Here is a 17,380-nt window from a genome sequence, read left to right on the forward strand (position 1 = left end):
ACTTCTAAACATACCCTGAAACAAAAAATATTATCTCAAAAAACTTCTGTAGTTGTATGAATGACATAGTATGTTTTAAAAGGCCATTATGCTAATAGTGGTACTTTTTATCTGGGCATAGCATGAAGCAGTCAAGAATAATAGCTGATTTTGTTTAAAAGTGTGGTAGCTATAGTAAGTAATAATACATAATTTTGTTTTAGGTAATGTATTCATAGTAATTAAACAATATTATATCTTCCTGATTACTGGATGATATTGCTACTGTTTGAGTTGCATGGGGAATGGTACAGCACATCTACCACAAGGTTTAAAACAGAATTGTTACAGCTTTTGTTATTTGTTTAGTCAAAGTTTTGGTGTTCGTGTTTCATTTAATTCAACCATTGGTCTTTTCTTTTTCTTTAGAATAGGGCGATAGCAGTTACACAGGTAGCCATGCAGCTGAAAACAAACAAAAAAAGAAGTAGGGTTACAAAATCAGACAGGTTTTCTTGATGCAGGGATGAACTGTTCAATTGGTCTCTTTCATCACACCTGACTTTATCAATCAAAATGTTAAATGTCTAATCTCCTGTTAGGTATCCAGACATAGTCCATAATTGCAAGGGAAGAGAGAGACAGTTCCCGAATGCATTAGAATTCAATCCTAAATGAATCCCACCTTTAGTGCTGTCTAAAATGTAAAGTTGAAAGTAAGACCAAACAGGAATGGTACATAACAGAGGCATGGATAAGGAAAATCCTTAAAAGACCTCTCCTGGTCCATGTTTCTATTGATTAACCTTATCTGTGCTTTCAGTTTTTAGTCTTCATGTAGTGCTGTTAAAATGTTGTTACCCTTGCATATTTGCTGTGCTCTACTTGCTGGGCATCTCCACATGCCTTTGTCAGCTCAGTTTAAAGACCTTCACCACACCTGTTCCATATTAATAAGATGCCTCTTACATTTCTCAGAGAAGGCTGACAGTTCTGCACACCTCAGAGCCAGCTGCTGTACTGCTATGTCTAGATTAAGTGGTGGAAGTTCTATCCATTCCCAACTTCAGCAGTAGTGGAAGCCTGCTCAGTTTCAAGCTATGCAAAGCAAATTGTGGAGCCATGCCACTTAGCAAGTGGCCTGCCAATAAATGCAAACTGCGTAATGATGGTTCAGACTCTGACACTGACTGGTTGTTTTTTCCATGTAGTTCACCTAGAAGATAGCTGAATATTCTAGAAAACTACAGTAAACATTTTCCATCTCCTACTGAAATCTTTTGTATGCTGATAAATTATTAGAAGTAATGTTTTAAATATTCTTGTATTATGAAAATATATCAGCTTTCTATAGCTTTGTAATGGTGTTTTAGACCAAGAAACATCATTTGAGTGAAATATGTGTGACATTTGAAAGCAGGAGACAAAAATCACCTAGCAGCAGAAATAAGTAAAAAATAAATAGCTGGAGGGAATTAGTCCTACCCCAAAGTGCCAGTTAAGAAATTGTCTTACAGTTCAAGTCTCCAATTAGGCTGTCCATCAAATATCTTTATGTTCAAAAAAACATAGAAGATATACAATTAGTGATGGAAACCTTAGGTTACTTTTAGTGCTTTAAAGGAAGATATAATATGGCATGCTTTAGCTAGGTCAGAATATTCATTTCTTGTGCAGTCAGTCATCCATGCACTACCAAAAATTGTATTAAGCAGCGTTCATGTTCTGGAATAGTTTCAGGTAGATAAGAATGGATGAACAGATATTTTCATGTATCTGTATTTTATTGAAGGTAGCATGTATACTTAAAACATCAGAAAGATACAATCCAATAAATGTCAATCACAATTAGCACACAGTGAGCAATATGATCAGATATCTATGTCATCATGTCCTATCTGAAATTTTCATTGAAGAATCTGTGTAAAGAAAATCATAAATGTTTGTCTAGAATTTCTGTGACCTTGTTTTAATTTTTTTATTTTTATTTTTATTTTTATTTTTTGAAACTGTGCATCTCAAATGTGCACTGATTTCCATTTGTGTTAAACCTGCTTATATTTCTGTCAGTCTGGGAACTCATTTTCAGCTGTGTGGATAATATTTATGATTCTTTCATGTGCTTTAAGTGTTCAGTGTCAGACTGGATGGGGCTTTGAACAATCTGTTCTTGTGGAAAGTATCCCTGACCATGACATGAGAGTTGTAATTAGATGATTTTAAAAGGTCTCTTTGAACATAAACCATTCTGTGATTCAGTCTGTGATTCCTAAAAGTCCGACTGAATTCAAGGGTGATTTCCACATTTTCAGTGTGGGACATTTTCACTGCTGTTATTTACATGATCTCGCATCTACTCACCAAGTGAATCTTCTTTAGCAAATGGGGTAGCTTTTGCAGATAAGTGTAAAACAAAGGTTTCCAGAGTGCATATTCTATTCCACAAGTGGTTTCCTAATTGTAATATTATTGAAAAGAAATGGAACTGACTTTTCATAAATTTATGGTGGTGAAGTAAATAAAATTCCCACTGAACATATTAAATCATATTTAATTTACATGGTTTTAACTGCCATGTGTCCTAAACATTCACATGTGAAGAAGCAAGCAGTCATGTAAGCCCTGCCATGAAAGGTTTTGTCCTGAGGAATGTAAGGAACTGAAATAGTTAAAGAAATTTATGACTAAATGTTCTTGAGTTTGTTATTGCTTGATTACTTTCTGAGGTAACCTAAACTAGAAATGTTATAAAATTACAAAGTTTGATCAAGATCTTACAAGCTTCTAAGTACTTGGCCTTCCTTGCTTGGTTTCATGAGCTGATTTAGGAGATAAAAAAAATCAAATTGTGCTTTATGATAAAAACATGTATTTGGAAAAATCGGTGTCATTTTCAGTAATATTTTTTTCTAATGTGTGGCACAGAATGCATACAGATTAGCTATATTTATTGGTATTAAACCTCTTGAGTTTCTGTCCTTTTTTCCTTTTTCTTTGCAGCCTTGGAGATACATTAAAATGAGACATCAGCTGAAGCTGTCTCTTTTAAAACTCCTATTTATTTTGCCATGTACTTATATTCTCAACTATGGGGATATATATATGCATTTTTTCATATTAAAAAACTACATGTGTCTCCGATGGATGCATTTTTCTTGGAATACTCAGAAGACTTTTTTTTTCTCTGTGCTGTTTGTTCCCTATATTCTATTTTAATTCAAAACATTACCCTTGCTGTAAATATTAGAGTGAGTGCTTATCAAAGCATAACTTCAGCTAACGACACTACAGGTGTCATAAGAAATAATTCAGTTGCAGCTTTAATAAGCAGTATATTTAATACATCCGTAGAGCTCAGTAGAAATTGCTCATGATTTTGCCCTGGTTGTATATCAGTGTGTATATACCCAAAGCTTTATGAGCTTTTGCTGTAACTATTAGCAAGTAGTAGTGATGGGGCAAATTAATTTTCATTTCCAACAGAAGATTTTGCTGCTGGGCTCATACTACATTACCTGTGACCACATCTATATTTTGTGGTTATAAATACATTGTATTTGTGAAAAGAGGTATATGTGAACGAAGTATAAGATCTGACAAAAATAAAGTCTGTACACTGATCCATGTGAATTGATTTAATGTGTCTCAGAAAACCTTGAGATACAAAATCATGCTCACAATGCTTTGCATCCTAAATGAAGCCAGTTACTTCTAATTTAAGACTATGTTCCATGCATCTCAAAAGAACTGCTTCATTTGCTTATTACTTCATCAAATTTTAAGTTTCATTATGAGAAGTGAACATTTCTATATCTAGTGGTTACCTCAGGTTGTGGAGTTTGGGTTGTTGAGGTTTGGGTAGGATTTTGACTCTTTGGTATAGTTTATCTATATCCAAGAAGGAAAAAAAACCCAGCCTGGGTCTATGTAAAGAAATGTGTTCATCTGTTTTCACTGCAAAGCTGTAACACTTATGTCACTTAAGAATCAAGTAAGGAAATAAGAAGTATTTTTCAGATAGAGCAGTACCCATTTGTACCTAAAAAAACCAGCCAACCCAAGACCTTACATATTTTATAAGGAATAGTATAATAAATACATTAGATTAGCCTCTATAGAAGATTTTTTCAGTTTAGCAGTTAAGTTCTCAGTGCAATGGCAGGTTATTACATACTAGCAGGCAGAGAGGAGGAAAGGTGGAGACTAAGATGGCCAGTACAGCACCCTGCAAGTGCTATTAAATACTTTGTGGGTTCAAGTGACAAGAGCTTGTGCAGGAAAGCAAAGTTTTCCAGCCTGTTTTGACCTGAGTAACTGGTTTCATATGAAGAAATTCTTATGTGGTAGATCCTTTTTTTTTTTTTTTTTCCTCTTCTCCTATCTGTTTGATTCCATCATGATTCTGTAAAATTGCATTTTAAAACTCCATTGCAACTGCAGCCATTAGGCCCAATTCTCTAAGAAATACTAGATATGACACTAGATGATACTAGTTGATGATGGATGATACCAGTTTAGCTGTGTAACTTTATTTCATCCCATTTTTCTGTGTGTGTAATACAGATGTTATTTATACCTTCACATTTCATTTTTTGCAAATACTAGTAAAGTGTGCTGTGGAGATGAACCTGCTTTCTGTGGTGATACCTTCCAATTCCTGTAGTTCTCCTCTCCTTTTTATTTGTTGCAAAGCTTGAAACTGTGAATGAAGGAAAGGGAAGGATATCTGGGTAGATGCTTTCTTTGAGATTTTATTTCTGTTCCAGCCTCCTACACAGGCTATCTAAGAGAGAAGATAATAATTTAAGCCAAACCTTCTCTAGCTGACCTCTTATTGAGTATATTCATTATTTTGGGAATCAGAGGCTAGGCTTTTTGAAATACTGAGCATTCTCACAGCAAAAGTTCTAGAAAATGTAGAGTGGAGCTATGCAATGCTAAACACTTAGAAAAAGTTGGGCTGAAGGCATCCCAAATTAATAAGTACTATATCTCTAGTGACTTAATCTCTCCTCTGCAAAATGGGGTAATACTATATCTTCATTCTTCCTGTAAAAGAAATTACATGTTTGTGAATCTTTTGCACGTGGTAGTGACGAACATTGCAGAAAAACACACAAGAAAAATATGATGCTGATTTTAAGGAGTGATAAATTACATGAAGCCATGCCTGAAGTAATGGCAGTAAAACACCACTGAATGAAGTTGCAGATTGTGGGAAGGAAGGAGTTTGTGGGTATTAAATTAAAACTGTATCATAAGATCTACATAATGGGGGCTGAAATACGACTTCATGACCAACCTTTTACTTCTGAACTCATGAGCACTTTATTTTGTGGCCTGCATATTCTTGTCATAGGGCCTTGCAGGCATGTGGAATAACACAAAACAATGTGCACATTATTAATCTTTCAGATATATTATGTTGTCATACTAATTTATTCCTAATGTATAGAGAATAAATAACATGTTGAGTAAGAGATGTACTGAGATTCATTTTGCCTCCTAACAATAGCATGAAAGACTTTGGACCATCAAATTTTAGTAATGTATGTCTGTTCAGCATTGTGCTGTATTTATTTTTGTATATATGTCTCTTCCCTAAAATCAATTTTTTCTAGATGGACAAGTGTTTAAATTCCTAGTAGTCTTTATTTACTCTAAATTGCATATACATACCATTACTACATTTTGAGTTAGAAAAGCTAAACTTTAATAAAATACAAAAAAGAGAAAACTTTTGAAAAGGTATATTAAGCTGTAGAGAGTCAAAGGCCAGGATATATTACACATTATTAAAACTTACTGAAGGATCTACTTATATTTATCTCTATCTGTATATTCATATTTAGCTTGGTAGTTTGCAGAACGCTTTACCTAAAGCCTAAATTATTATGAAAATAAAGAAGATATTTCATAGACATGGAATACCTCATTTGTTGATACCAGTTCCTTTGCAAAGTTAGCTAAGGCTCTTCTGTCATGGTGGTTGGGTTATTTTTGTTCTTTCATGGCTACATAGCAGTGTTTTAAAAATTTTCTATTCATTTTATGTTTTTTCAGCTGTCGTGACTGGTTGTCTTGTACCATTCCCCTTGAGTGTATGTGTGTATTTATTATTTTAAACAATAACATTGTATGTCCAGATAGGGGTCCCATTAACTTTCTGTTTCACTAGAAACTGGCAAAAATTTGCATCAAATGGTTTAATTTTGTGATATTTTTTGTTGTTACTGAGTGGTGGTTGATGGTTCTTTCCCTTTCACCATATTGTGGATTTCTCACCACTTTGCATGACAGAGCAAGCAAACAGCAATGCTCAACTTCACACTTCACGTTTATGAGAGGATTTTATGTAGTCTATATTTAAAGCAAAAAGATAAGAAAACACATGTAAGCACTTAGATGATGTGATTATAGGCAGAGGCATTTTATTGTCTCAAACTAAGTTTTTGTAAAAAGCATGTAAAACTGTTACTTGATTGGAAATATCAAGGAAGAATGGCTTAAAATTTCCTTGCCGTCTTTCCTAACTAGTGGGTCCTCTATAACAGAATCAAATAAAGCTAATTTGGAAGATTCAGTTAAAATTAATATAAACTTACTATTTTGTTGGTTTTGTTCTTGTTTCACTGAGCAGTATATTAATCAATCCTGGAAACCATGTCAAGATTCAAGAAGGTACCTTAGGATTCTTCATTGCAAGTGATGCCAAAGAAGTAAAAAGGTAATTCTTACATTTTTACCTTTGAATAGAAACAAATATATTTAATTACAGTTTTTTTCTTTACATGTAAATGCTTCACCTTATTTTCATTATTAGCTGTTTAAAAATTCTGAGGGGGAGTTGAGTTGTTACTCTTGAAGCACCCATGTGCATGTAGTTTTTCTAACTACTGTCCTAAATATCAAGGAAATGAAATTTGCAGCAGATATGAAAAGAACTAAAGAAGCTGGGGTTTTGAGCCCTCCTAGAAAATGTGAAATATTTTCATTTGTTTTCTCTATACTTATTGGATCTAAGAGGAATTACGATGGGAGAGGAGGACAGGGATGACAGTTCCGTTAGTTTTTGGGTTTAGAGGAGTTCTTGTCTACACTGACTTTAGCAAATTCTTGATGTGAGCTATGGAGTTCATTCTGTGACTGCACTAGCAAAATAATATTTATGTTCTTGTCATTTTTTTTTAATGGATCTACAAACTCTATGGCCTCATAATAATAAATCAAACTACAAAAGTGCATTATATCCATTGCAGACAACTTCACAGGCTCAATGTACCTGGCTTTGCCAGATTTGGAATGAACGAAAAGGAGTTTTATGATCTTGTGTTGAGAAACAAATATGTGTACTCATGTTTTTTAGGATTACAGTATGCTTGGAAGGAACAAAAGAGCAATACAATAAAATAATTTTTCAAAGAAAAAATATTCAATGTCCCTATGATTAAAAAAAAAAAAAAAGAAAAGGAATATTTGCAGCTGAGTGCTTCCTCTTAATTTGTGTCTTTGTTATGAGTCATGCAATCAGGTTTTTACTGATGTTTTCTGTAAGTTTTGTATTTTAGCTAAATCCTATACTTAAAATTATAAAATATTCAAATTATACCCTTTATTAACTTCCAACCTTTTAGGTTTAAATATAGTGAAATAATACCTAACTATGCGTACTTGCCCTGAATACTTCAAGAAAATCAAAACACCAACACAATGAAATTAGAGAACTTGAATTTTGTTTTCCTTGAAAGGGCTAGGATAGTTTTTGCCTAGGTGAGACATGCAGAGCAGGGAGCTCCTGTCCTGTCACATCTGGAGCAGCATCCCTGGAGCAGGAGCACCCTGCACTGCCTCAGGGACGCTGCTTGCAGCATTCAGTTCTTTTCCTCTCTGCTGCTTTTCTCCAGCTGAATATACAGAACTGTCTTCACACTGCTTTACTGACCTGCTAGTTTTCTTTCATTTATAAGGCATTTTACACTCTCCAATTAACTTTTTCTCAGACTGGAAGTAAAATGGCGTAGTATTTTTAACTGCTAAGGTTAGGGAGAAGTTAACTGTTATTAAGGAGTTTAGGCAAATTTTTCACATCATTCATCTGCCATGTTTTATTTGATAGTGAGCACGAAACAAGATTCCCAGTTCTGCCTGGCTTTTGGCAGGAGGCTGTGTTTAGAAATATCCTGCCTCCCTTGCCACATTTCTTAGCTGTTCTGTGCAAAGTAAATGGTTATCAGATGTGTTTCAACTAACAAAGCCAATTATGAAAAGTGTTAATTTCACCCTTTTAGCTATGAATCAGAGTCAGAAATATGTTCTAAAATTGAGGTCTTTTGGAGGGGAAAAATGATTTTTTAATAAAGCATAATTAAACATGTTTTATACCTGAAATGCAAATTAAATTATTCTGGCTTTGTTAATGAAGATATTTCAGCTCCCTTAAGCTAAAGTTATTCATATTTATATATCCCACAGTGAAATATAACATATGATGTTCAATTACTCTTTCTGTTAAAATCACTTTTGCATTTTTAGAAGAGCAGTTTCCCATAAGAAGCAATTATACCTACAAACAATTATGCCTAGGTAAATAGCTTCACACAGAATCTTGACTGTTTAAATATAATACAAACTATATGAATTGCTTCTTCATTATTCTTTATTCATTTACATGTTAGTGCTAGCAGCAGAAAAACCCAGTTTTCTAGAATAATTTTATTACAGCAATCACTTCAGGTATTTGTTCTTTACTTTGGATTGAAGGCACCCTTTAGGACAATTGTCCTGCACTGAACTTCAGAAACAGATCTCTAGAAATTACCAATATCCAGTTCATGTTATGAACCTTTTGTGAAGGGACTATTTGTGGTAGTTGATTCTTGTTTAATGAAGGGACTTTACAGATGGACTAGAGAGAAATTGTAAATTTTGAGGCAGTTTTCTCCTCCTGGCTTACATCTTGACATCGACTCATGGTTTGAAAAACATTTTCTTCTCATTTCTGTGGAAATAGTTTATTTTGTTTTTGCTGGAATATGAATATCTTAAAGACCAGAAACTTTCTGCAGCAAAGTATACATGCTCAGAGAAGACATTTTCCTTTTACATTTTGCATCTTGGAAATCCTAAGGCAATTTCACAGCCTGCAGGAATAATCTTCCTGGAAGTTTCCTAGAGAAATAAAGTGTGCTGTGTTTAGGACTTACATATTCCATTGGTAGCATCATGCTATATTGATTTTAGAAATGTTTTAATAGCATCAGTGAAGTCTCTCTGCAATTTAAATTTGAAGCATTGATATGCTTCATCTCTTGTATGCTAGGCCTGCTATCTTTCTCATGATGGGTCACTTCACCACCAGTATAGTTCCACCTGCAGTGGCCATGCTATAGTTAATCTAGAAGAAATAAGAGTAATCATCCTGGCTGCAGGGCCAAAGGCTGTGTTTAATTAGAGGCTGTGTATTAATATTGGTCTGGTTTTGGTTTTTTTCATATTTTGGACTGTAGATTGTTTTGTTTCAGTGGCCTCCCAACTGTTGTAGCAATCTAACTATCTTACTGTCAGCAAAATATGTGGGTGGTTGCAAAGTGGGGGCTTTGCCTCTTACTGCCAAATTATATTGAGAAATATGCAATAAGAGGGAGTTGGGAAGACAGGCAGGGAGCTGACCTATCCTGAGTGGGGACAAGGGCAGGGAAAATTCATCAGGTTAAAAAGTATGTTTCATTTGCTATGGCAGCAAGAACTGTAACTGTCCTTCTAGAGTCCATCTGGGTGACCTCATGAAAAGTGTCATGGCAGCCTTACAGGACATGTTGACTTGGTGGTCATGATTGAATGCTCCTCTGGGCAGTGTGATGCATACTTTTAAATCAGAAATTTTAGAAAATCTTACATGAAATTAAAAGTTTATCCTTTCTCACTTCCTTATTTCTCCTTCTGCTGGCATGGGGAATCCACAGCTTCTCTGTGCAACCTGTTCCAGTGTCTCAACAGTGTCATAGACAAGATCTTTTTCCTAATATTGAATCTAAATGTACCCTCCCTCTTTCAATGTAAACCCATTCCCCCTTGTCCTGTTTCTACATGCCCTTGTAAATACTCTTGCCCCATCTTACCTTTAAGTTTCCTTTAGGTACTAAAAGGCCACACTTGGGTCACCCAGAAGCCTCCTCTCTTCCAGGCTGAGCAATTCCAATTCTCTCAGCCCTTCATTGTAGGAGAGGTGCTCCTTCCTGCAAGATCTCTCTAACCTGTCTAAGAGGGGGTCTCCTCTGGACTCACTCCAACAGGTCCATGTCTTTCCTGTGCTAGGGAGCCCCAACACTGCAGGTGGGGTCTCACCAGAGTGGAGCAGAGGGGCAGAGCTCCCTCCCTTGTCTTGCTGCCCACGGGGCTTTGGATGCAGCCCAGGACACATTTGGCTTTCTGGGCTGTGAGTGCACATTGCTGGCTCGTGTCCAGCCTCTTTTCCACCAGCACCCCCAAATCCTCCTCCTCGGGGCTGCTCTGGATCTGTTCATCCCCTGGATTGATACTGGGAGTTGCCCTGACCCTGCACTTGGTCTTGTTAAACCACATGTGTTTCCCAAGGCCCAATTCTTGAGCCTGTCCAGGTCCCTGTGGATGATATTCTGTGTTTCAGGTGTGGCCAAAGCACCACTCAGCTTGGTGTCATCTGAAAATTTGCTGAGGGTGCACTTGATGCCTCTGTGTCATTAATGAAGGTATTAAATAACACTGGTCCTAATATAGAGCCCTGAGGGACACCACTTGTTACTAGTGCCTGGTGGTACTCTGAGCCATTGACCACGACTATCCCACCAATTCCTAATCCACCCATGGAACCCATCACTACAGTCTGGAGAGAAGGATGTTGTGAGGGACCATGTCAAAGGCTTTAAGGAGTCTGGATAAATGACATCTGTAGCACTTCCTTATCCACCGATGTAGTCACGCCACCACAGAAAGCTGCTGGTTGGGCAGGCAGGATTTGGTGAAGCCGTGCTGGCTGTCTGGAATGACCTGCCTGTCCTCCATGAGCCACAGCACAGCTTCTGGGAGGATGTGTTCCATGATCTTTCCAGGCACAGAGGTGAGGTTGATGGGCTGATAGCTCCCAGGGTCATTGTTTCTGCCCTTACTAAAGATCAACGTACAATGTTGATCATACAGTAACAGTCAAATGTTCAACCTGAAAAACTGGCACAGGGTGCTAGACAGTCTTTAAAAAAATCACCCTGGTATAGCTGATAAGAACAAAAAATTCTTTTTTTGTGACAAAGTTCGTTGGATGCTCTTTTTTCTAAGATGAAAAACAAATGGACTAATACACTGTGGCATAATTATCATACATTCTTCTAATTACTTTTTAAATAAAAGTATATTAAAAGAAATACTAATTTGGAGCCTTATATTTGAAATTGATGGTCTTGCAGTAAATATTTCCTGCTTTAAATGTCTAAACCTTTACAAAGATTAAAGGAAATTAGCATCGGCGTGTTTCATTAATTGGTCACTGGAACAAGAGGAAATATGGGACTAATTTCATTTATATGGATTAAGAAATGTGTCATTTTTTCCATTCTGTCTCTCCAGGGCATATTTTTACTGCAAGGCCTGTCATGATGACATCACGGATCCAAAAAGGATAAAAAAATGTGGCTGCAAACGGCGTAAGTAATATTTCTATCCCTCCCTTCCTCTCCTTTTCATGAACTGTTCAGCCCTGAAGAATACCTGCACATGCATTTATGTGTTTTACACAATGGTACAGAAAAGCTAAGAAATACATGCACAGCAACATAGTAAGTGCTATTTGGATTTCTGAACTCCATGTGTTTTTATTTACATTTCACATCACTCACACCTGTGTCTTCATTAAAAAGTAAATTGAAGTCCAAAGCTAACAAAAACTGAAGAATCAAGTCAAGGTAGAACCTAACTGTGGAGGTTTCTGACTTAAGAATTAGCCAACACTAAAGTTTTTCTCTCATTCATAACATGCAGAAATGCAGTAATTTCAATAGTTTTCTGCAAAGTAAAAAACTTCTGTCTTGATGAACCTGATTCTGCAAAAGAAGAAACTAGGGAATTATATTTTATCATATAGCTATTTATATAAATTTTGGTTGAAATAAATGAACAGTTTTACTGGAGGAAAGGGTTGTGTGGAATAAATTAAACATTACTGCCTCTTACATATATCCTTTTAGCTCTAATGCTAATATAAGGTTTAGTTAAGTTCTTAAACTGTTTGGACAGTTTTTCATGAAGAAATAATTGAGTTTTTGAATGGAGATGAGACTTTGCATCTGAATTTCTATAAATATGCAGCAATCAGCATTTTACCCATATATACTTTGAAATGACCCATTTCAGGAACTATCACAACCACACTTTGAACAAAGATGTGTTTGACCCATGCATATTTGTAATACTGATAGCAAAATTATTTAGGAATCAATTTCTCATTGAATATATAAATATTTATGTGCTTTCCATGGTATTCTGCCATAAAAAGATCATTCAGTTCAAAAGTACTGATTAGGTAAATTGAAAGATCTCAGAAGAATTTGATCATGCCTATTTTACCATTACTTTTAGAATGGAAAAAGCTCTCTTATTTGTAGCTTGAGTCTGTGTTAGCAGTGCACTACTACAGAGGATGGGAGAAGGCCTAAGCTGAACATTCTCTGCCTTTTGGAGTATTGAAGTACCATCTGAAGTGGATGAACTCTTGAAGATCATTTTGAAAAGAAAAAAAAAAAAATCACTGGAGGTTTTTTAAAAAACTCCTCTCCTCCAAAACACCAAGAGTGTGGAACAATAGTATGATAGGGAGAAAGCAGCTGGAACTGACAGAAAATGGTATTTATCTTCCCAGTAGCCACAAGGAGAGCAAAGCACATGGAAAGCATGCCTGATGTGGAAGGAATGTATGCATTGCCTAACATATTGGAAAAAAATTGTTCAAGAACAGTTTATCCATGTGAGAATGTGACCTTTGAACTGCTGCCAAAGCCAATGAGTCTGCTGAGTAAGTTCTGGTAAAGCCAGTTACAGATGCCTCAGGGTGCCTGTAACTCTCAAATGAAATATTTTTTCCAAATTACTCAACAGTTAAAGAGAAATATGTTACCTGCTTCATTTTATCTGGTTCTGTCAGAAAAACCAAAAAACCAAAAACAACAGTTACAAAAAAATTATTTCTATTTTCTTCTCCTTCACATGGTGTATGCTTTTTAAACATGTCGTGCTTAAAAAAAGAATAAATCCCAAAGATCTCTGAGTTTAATGTGAGAACTACACTTTTCATTGTCATCTCTTAGAAGATAGGAATCAGGAACTCACACTGTAGAGGTTAAGAGCCCTTTATTATACATTAATGAGAATCAAGGTAACCTTCTCAGTATTTTGAAACCTGGGAGGAAGCAGGGTAAGACCCAGCCAACACAGTGGATTTTACCAGCAGTAGGGCCATGGAGAGGCAAGAGCAGCAACTTCTGTAAGGAGCAGTCAGAAGGGTTACAAATGGCATGGTCACACATATCAGTCCAGTAAATGAAAGGGTGTTGGGCAGATGAACAAACAAAATGATTGAGTTAGTGAGGCAGAAGAAGGAGGTGGCTGGCAGAGGTGGTGCAGTGAGCACTGAACACTGAGGGAATCCTCTGAGTCAGGTGAAGAATAATGGTCAGTCAGAATGAAATTTAAAATATAATTATAAATTATAAATTTCCCTTTTGTCTCCCCTCTCCTTAGTCTGCCCTATCTCCTGCTGTTTTTTAGATGCAAGGGGTCACAGATACCACGACAGCAGGCAGCTCGTAGTAGAGCTGAGAACAGCTTTCAATGAGGAGCATGCTCACAAGTATTAGAAATAAGGCAATTACTTTGCTTTTAAAGAGCGGTCAGCCAGCAGAAAAAATTAAATTAAAAATTTCGATAGTAATTACTGATTTTTGTTTCTCAAATTTTATTGACAATTTTGAAATCCCTTTTATGGAACCTGCTTTTTGCGTTTAGGTTTGTTTTTAAGGTAAGTATTCAGTGCAGTCTGTTATTCACATAAAATGTTTTAGCTTTCAAATCACTGAGCACTTTTGAAAAAACTTATGTATGTTATCCATCTGTAAATGATGCAAATCATTGGTCTTAAAAATGCAGTTCTAACCAAAATGAAGTATAAATTGAGGAAACTTTTTCCCTATTGTGTTAGGAAACTGTCAACTGCTCTGTCAGCATGTAATACGTCACTATGTCAGTTTGATTTTCGACACTGCATACACATGCATCTGTATAGTTCTCTATGACAAATACATGCTTTAATGAGCAAGTAACATAGTAATTAGAGGCAGCTGAATGTGGAAAATATGTAAGATGAAAGGAAAGGTTGTGTATAAAGATACTGACACATTCAGGTGAATTAAATTCTGTTGAATTCTGTTGAAATGTGAAAAACTATCTTTACACGGAAAACTTAATTATGGTGGCTTTAATTAATGCAGCTTCCCATAACGCTTAAAACCCACATTCTTTAATAATGTATTTGAGGTTGCACTTCAATTTAAATACTTTCTGAACATTAGCTTGGGGTATTGTTGGGGTCTAAACGTGAGTCTGACCTACATAGCCATTTGTCCAAACTTGTTAGGCCTAAAATTAAGAATTCAGGGCAGATCAGTACATTTCTACAAGGCCAAGGATAATTCATGTAATCCTGCTTTCCTTTTGCAGTTTCTTTGCCATCCCTTTCTTCTTACCCATCCCACTCCCCGAATAACACATAAATGCTGATGGCATATTGTCCAAAGAAATACTTGTGTGGAAATTTTATTTGCAGACTGTTATTTTTTTTTTAATGTTATAAATCTCTTTCCTATTCCATTTAACTGTAGTTTTTGCAGCAAGAGGCCAGATACATGTATATATTTATATAGAACGCAACCACTTTGGGACGGAATCTCTAAACTGGATGACCTATTCCTCCTGTTTCTTTCATTTTGTGCAACGGCTATGGTCTAATTCTCTATATATTTTTTCCAGTGACAGTGCTTGCTGTGAATGGTGGGGGTTGAACCCCAGAGGGTACAAATCATGTGTACATTGATGTGTTTGACGGAATTTCTTGTAATCGATGACAATTGACAAACTTTTGATTTATTTTTCCTCTTGCTGCCTTGGAACACGGCCCCTACTATATTTTAACTGCACACTGATAGTGATCTATTGTGAGTAAAAATGGGTTCCCTGTAGCCCAGAGTGCGGTCCAACCTGTCTTTCTCTAGCAGAGAGTATTTTTGTTCAGTATTTTGGTTCTTTTCTTTATTTATGTTGCATGTAGCAGTGACGTCATACCCACAAGTTTCTCATCGTTTACACCAATGGAGATTAGGGTGACGTTGAAGAAAATACAGCAGTTTCCCCTTCTTCCACCTATTTGCCCCTTTTTTCCACAAGCTTATTTTTTATCCCTAAATGAAAATGAGATCTTGGCAATAGCATTTCCTTGCAATTATTGTAGAGATATCTCTTGAATTTTTAGGGATATTGGTGAGGCTGGGATAATTGCCACCGTAGCACTCTTTGCCTGGTTAAATACAATTCAATTGTCAGGTCCCCGTTTAGTTTTTCTGTACTTTGTCCTTTTCACTGCACAGCTGACACAAAGAGTAGCACAGCCAGTCTTTTACTGTCCTTATCTAACTTTTTTCTCACCAATGACAGAAAAAAAAGGAGTTATGGGGGAAAGCCAGACAAAGCGTGGTTTTTAATGTATAAACCCAGAGATATCTTCCAGGAAACAAGCTGCAGTGATTACTTTCCTGAGCTTGCTGCTTTTGACATTAGTTACATAAGGAGGCACACACTGATTTTTCAGGACCTTAGCTGTAAAGTTTAACAGTATTATTATATATAGAATATGAGCTTTATGGACCATTTCATGTCAATCCAGGTCATACCACTTAAAAGTGGACAGAATCTATGAAGGCTCTCATCAGCCACTTTGTGTGTACACTCATGGTAAATACAGCATTTGGGACATGGAAAGAATTTGCTGCTTAGAAATACAAATGCTTCAAAGAAATGTACTGGTTGTAGAGCAGTGTTTGGATTATATGGGCTTGTTCTTTCAAAGAGCAAGGGGGATCAAGTATCTCGTAGCTGCAGTGCAGTGTTGCTGTGCCAGATTGAGGCTGTAACTTTACTGTGAAACTGCTGCTTTTCTAAGTAAAGGAGGGCATGAAACTTCAACATTTTAACACATATTCTGAATGTATTGCATGAAAACACTTCAGGTCTTAATCAGGATTGAGATAGTTTTCACCTCTTAGCTCTACACACTGTAGGATCTTGCAAAGAATCAAGGAATAATTTATTCTCTTGATAAAGTCTGGCCTTCTTGAAATCATGGTGGGGCCTGCATTATCATTATCATTATTTACTATTTATTTTATTGTGGTGCCTGCAAACTACGCTAAAGGACTGAGATCCTGTTGTGGAAGAGAATATTCAAGGAGAGAACAGAAATTTCTCCAAACATCTATTTTTAGCCAATAGAATGACACGGCAGAAAGATGAAGCAGCAGGAAAAAGCAGATTGTGAAACAGGTCAGCATGATAAGGATCAGCAATAAAAGAAATAAATTAATTTCTGTGGATGAAATGGTGAATCCTAATGACTTTGAGGCCAAATACTGGAAGTAATCTGGATTTATCTGAAGCAATGTGTTTATTTAAAATATGTTCTTATATTGAGACCTTTCTGAACTAAAGAAATTTGTTTAAATGGTAATAAATAAACAAGTAAGGCAGTTCTTCACGCTGTGAAAGAACTAGAAAAGAAAAGGTCATGTAGTTTTGTTTTGTTTTGTTTTGTTTCCATTTCCCCAATAGCTTAAGTTTAGAAATACAGTTTGCTTTGAGAGTACACTGGCTGAGAGTCTTCTGTAAGATAATGAAGGAAAGGTCATGATCAGATTTGAAAATTAAAGTGAATTGGTCTATAAATGTGCCATTACATCAAAACCTCGAGTCATTCTTATATCTGCTAAAATAGGGCAAGATGTCCACTCAGATCTCCTGCTGTTTTTACAGTTTTGACATAGAACAGCACCATGTGAATTGGAGCAAACAAGTAACCGGTTGTCTTTGATGGCAAAAAATGGCAAGAGAGCGAACAAGCTCACTTGCTAGTCTTAAAGTTGTCTTGTAAAAATTAAATAATGGAGAGATAGGTTTGCCTGTTCTGTTAGGGTTAATAAATTCTCACAAACAATGTAAGGTAGGCTGCTGTATTTTTCAGGAAACTGAAACTGTGCTGGGGGCAGTCCTGTCTGTGTTTCAGTCTCATGATGCTGACCAGCATTGCTGACAGGCGGTCACACCGCTCCGGCCG

General features: G+C 36.2%; 1 protein-coding gene across 16 annotated transcripts in view; it reads left to right on the forward strand.

The window, feature by feature from the left end:
* KCNMA1 (potassium calcium-activated channel subfamily M alpha 1) overlaps positions 1-17,380 on the forward strand; it is a 439,294-nt gene that overhangs the window by 321,666 nt on the left and 100,248 nt on the right. For 15 of the 16 annotated variants that reach the window (XM_058840858.1, XM_058840857.1, XM_058840866.1 and 12 more), the window contains 2 exons: positions 6,620-6,706; positions 11,578-11,654. In XM_058840858.1, coding sequence (XP_058696841.1) covers positions 6,620-6,706; positions 11,578-11,654 — 164 coding nt within the window. Of the gene's footprint in view, positions 1-6,619; positions 6,707-11,577; positions 11,655-12,865; positions 13,019-17,380 lie in introns of all 16 variants that reach the window. The other variant, XM_058840859.1, reaches the window with a different exon arrangement.

This window comes from Poecile atricapillus, chromosome 6 (assembly GCF_030490865.1).
Source record: "Poecile atricapillus isolate bPoeAtr1 chromosome 6, bPoeAtr1.hap1, whole genome shotgun sequence".
NCBI classification, from domain to species: Eukaryota; Metazoa; Chordata; class Aves; order Passeriformes; family Paridae; genus Poecile; species Poecile atricapillus.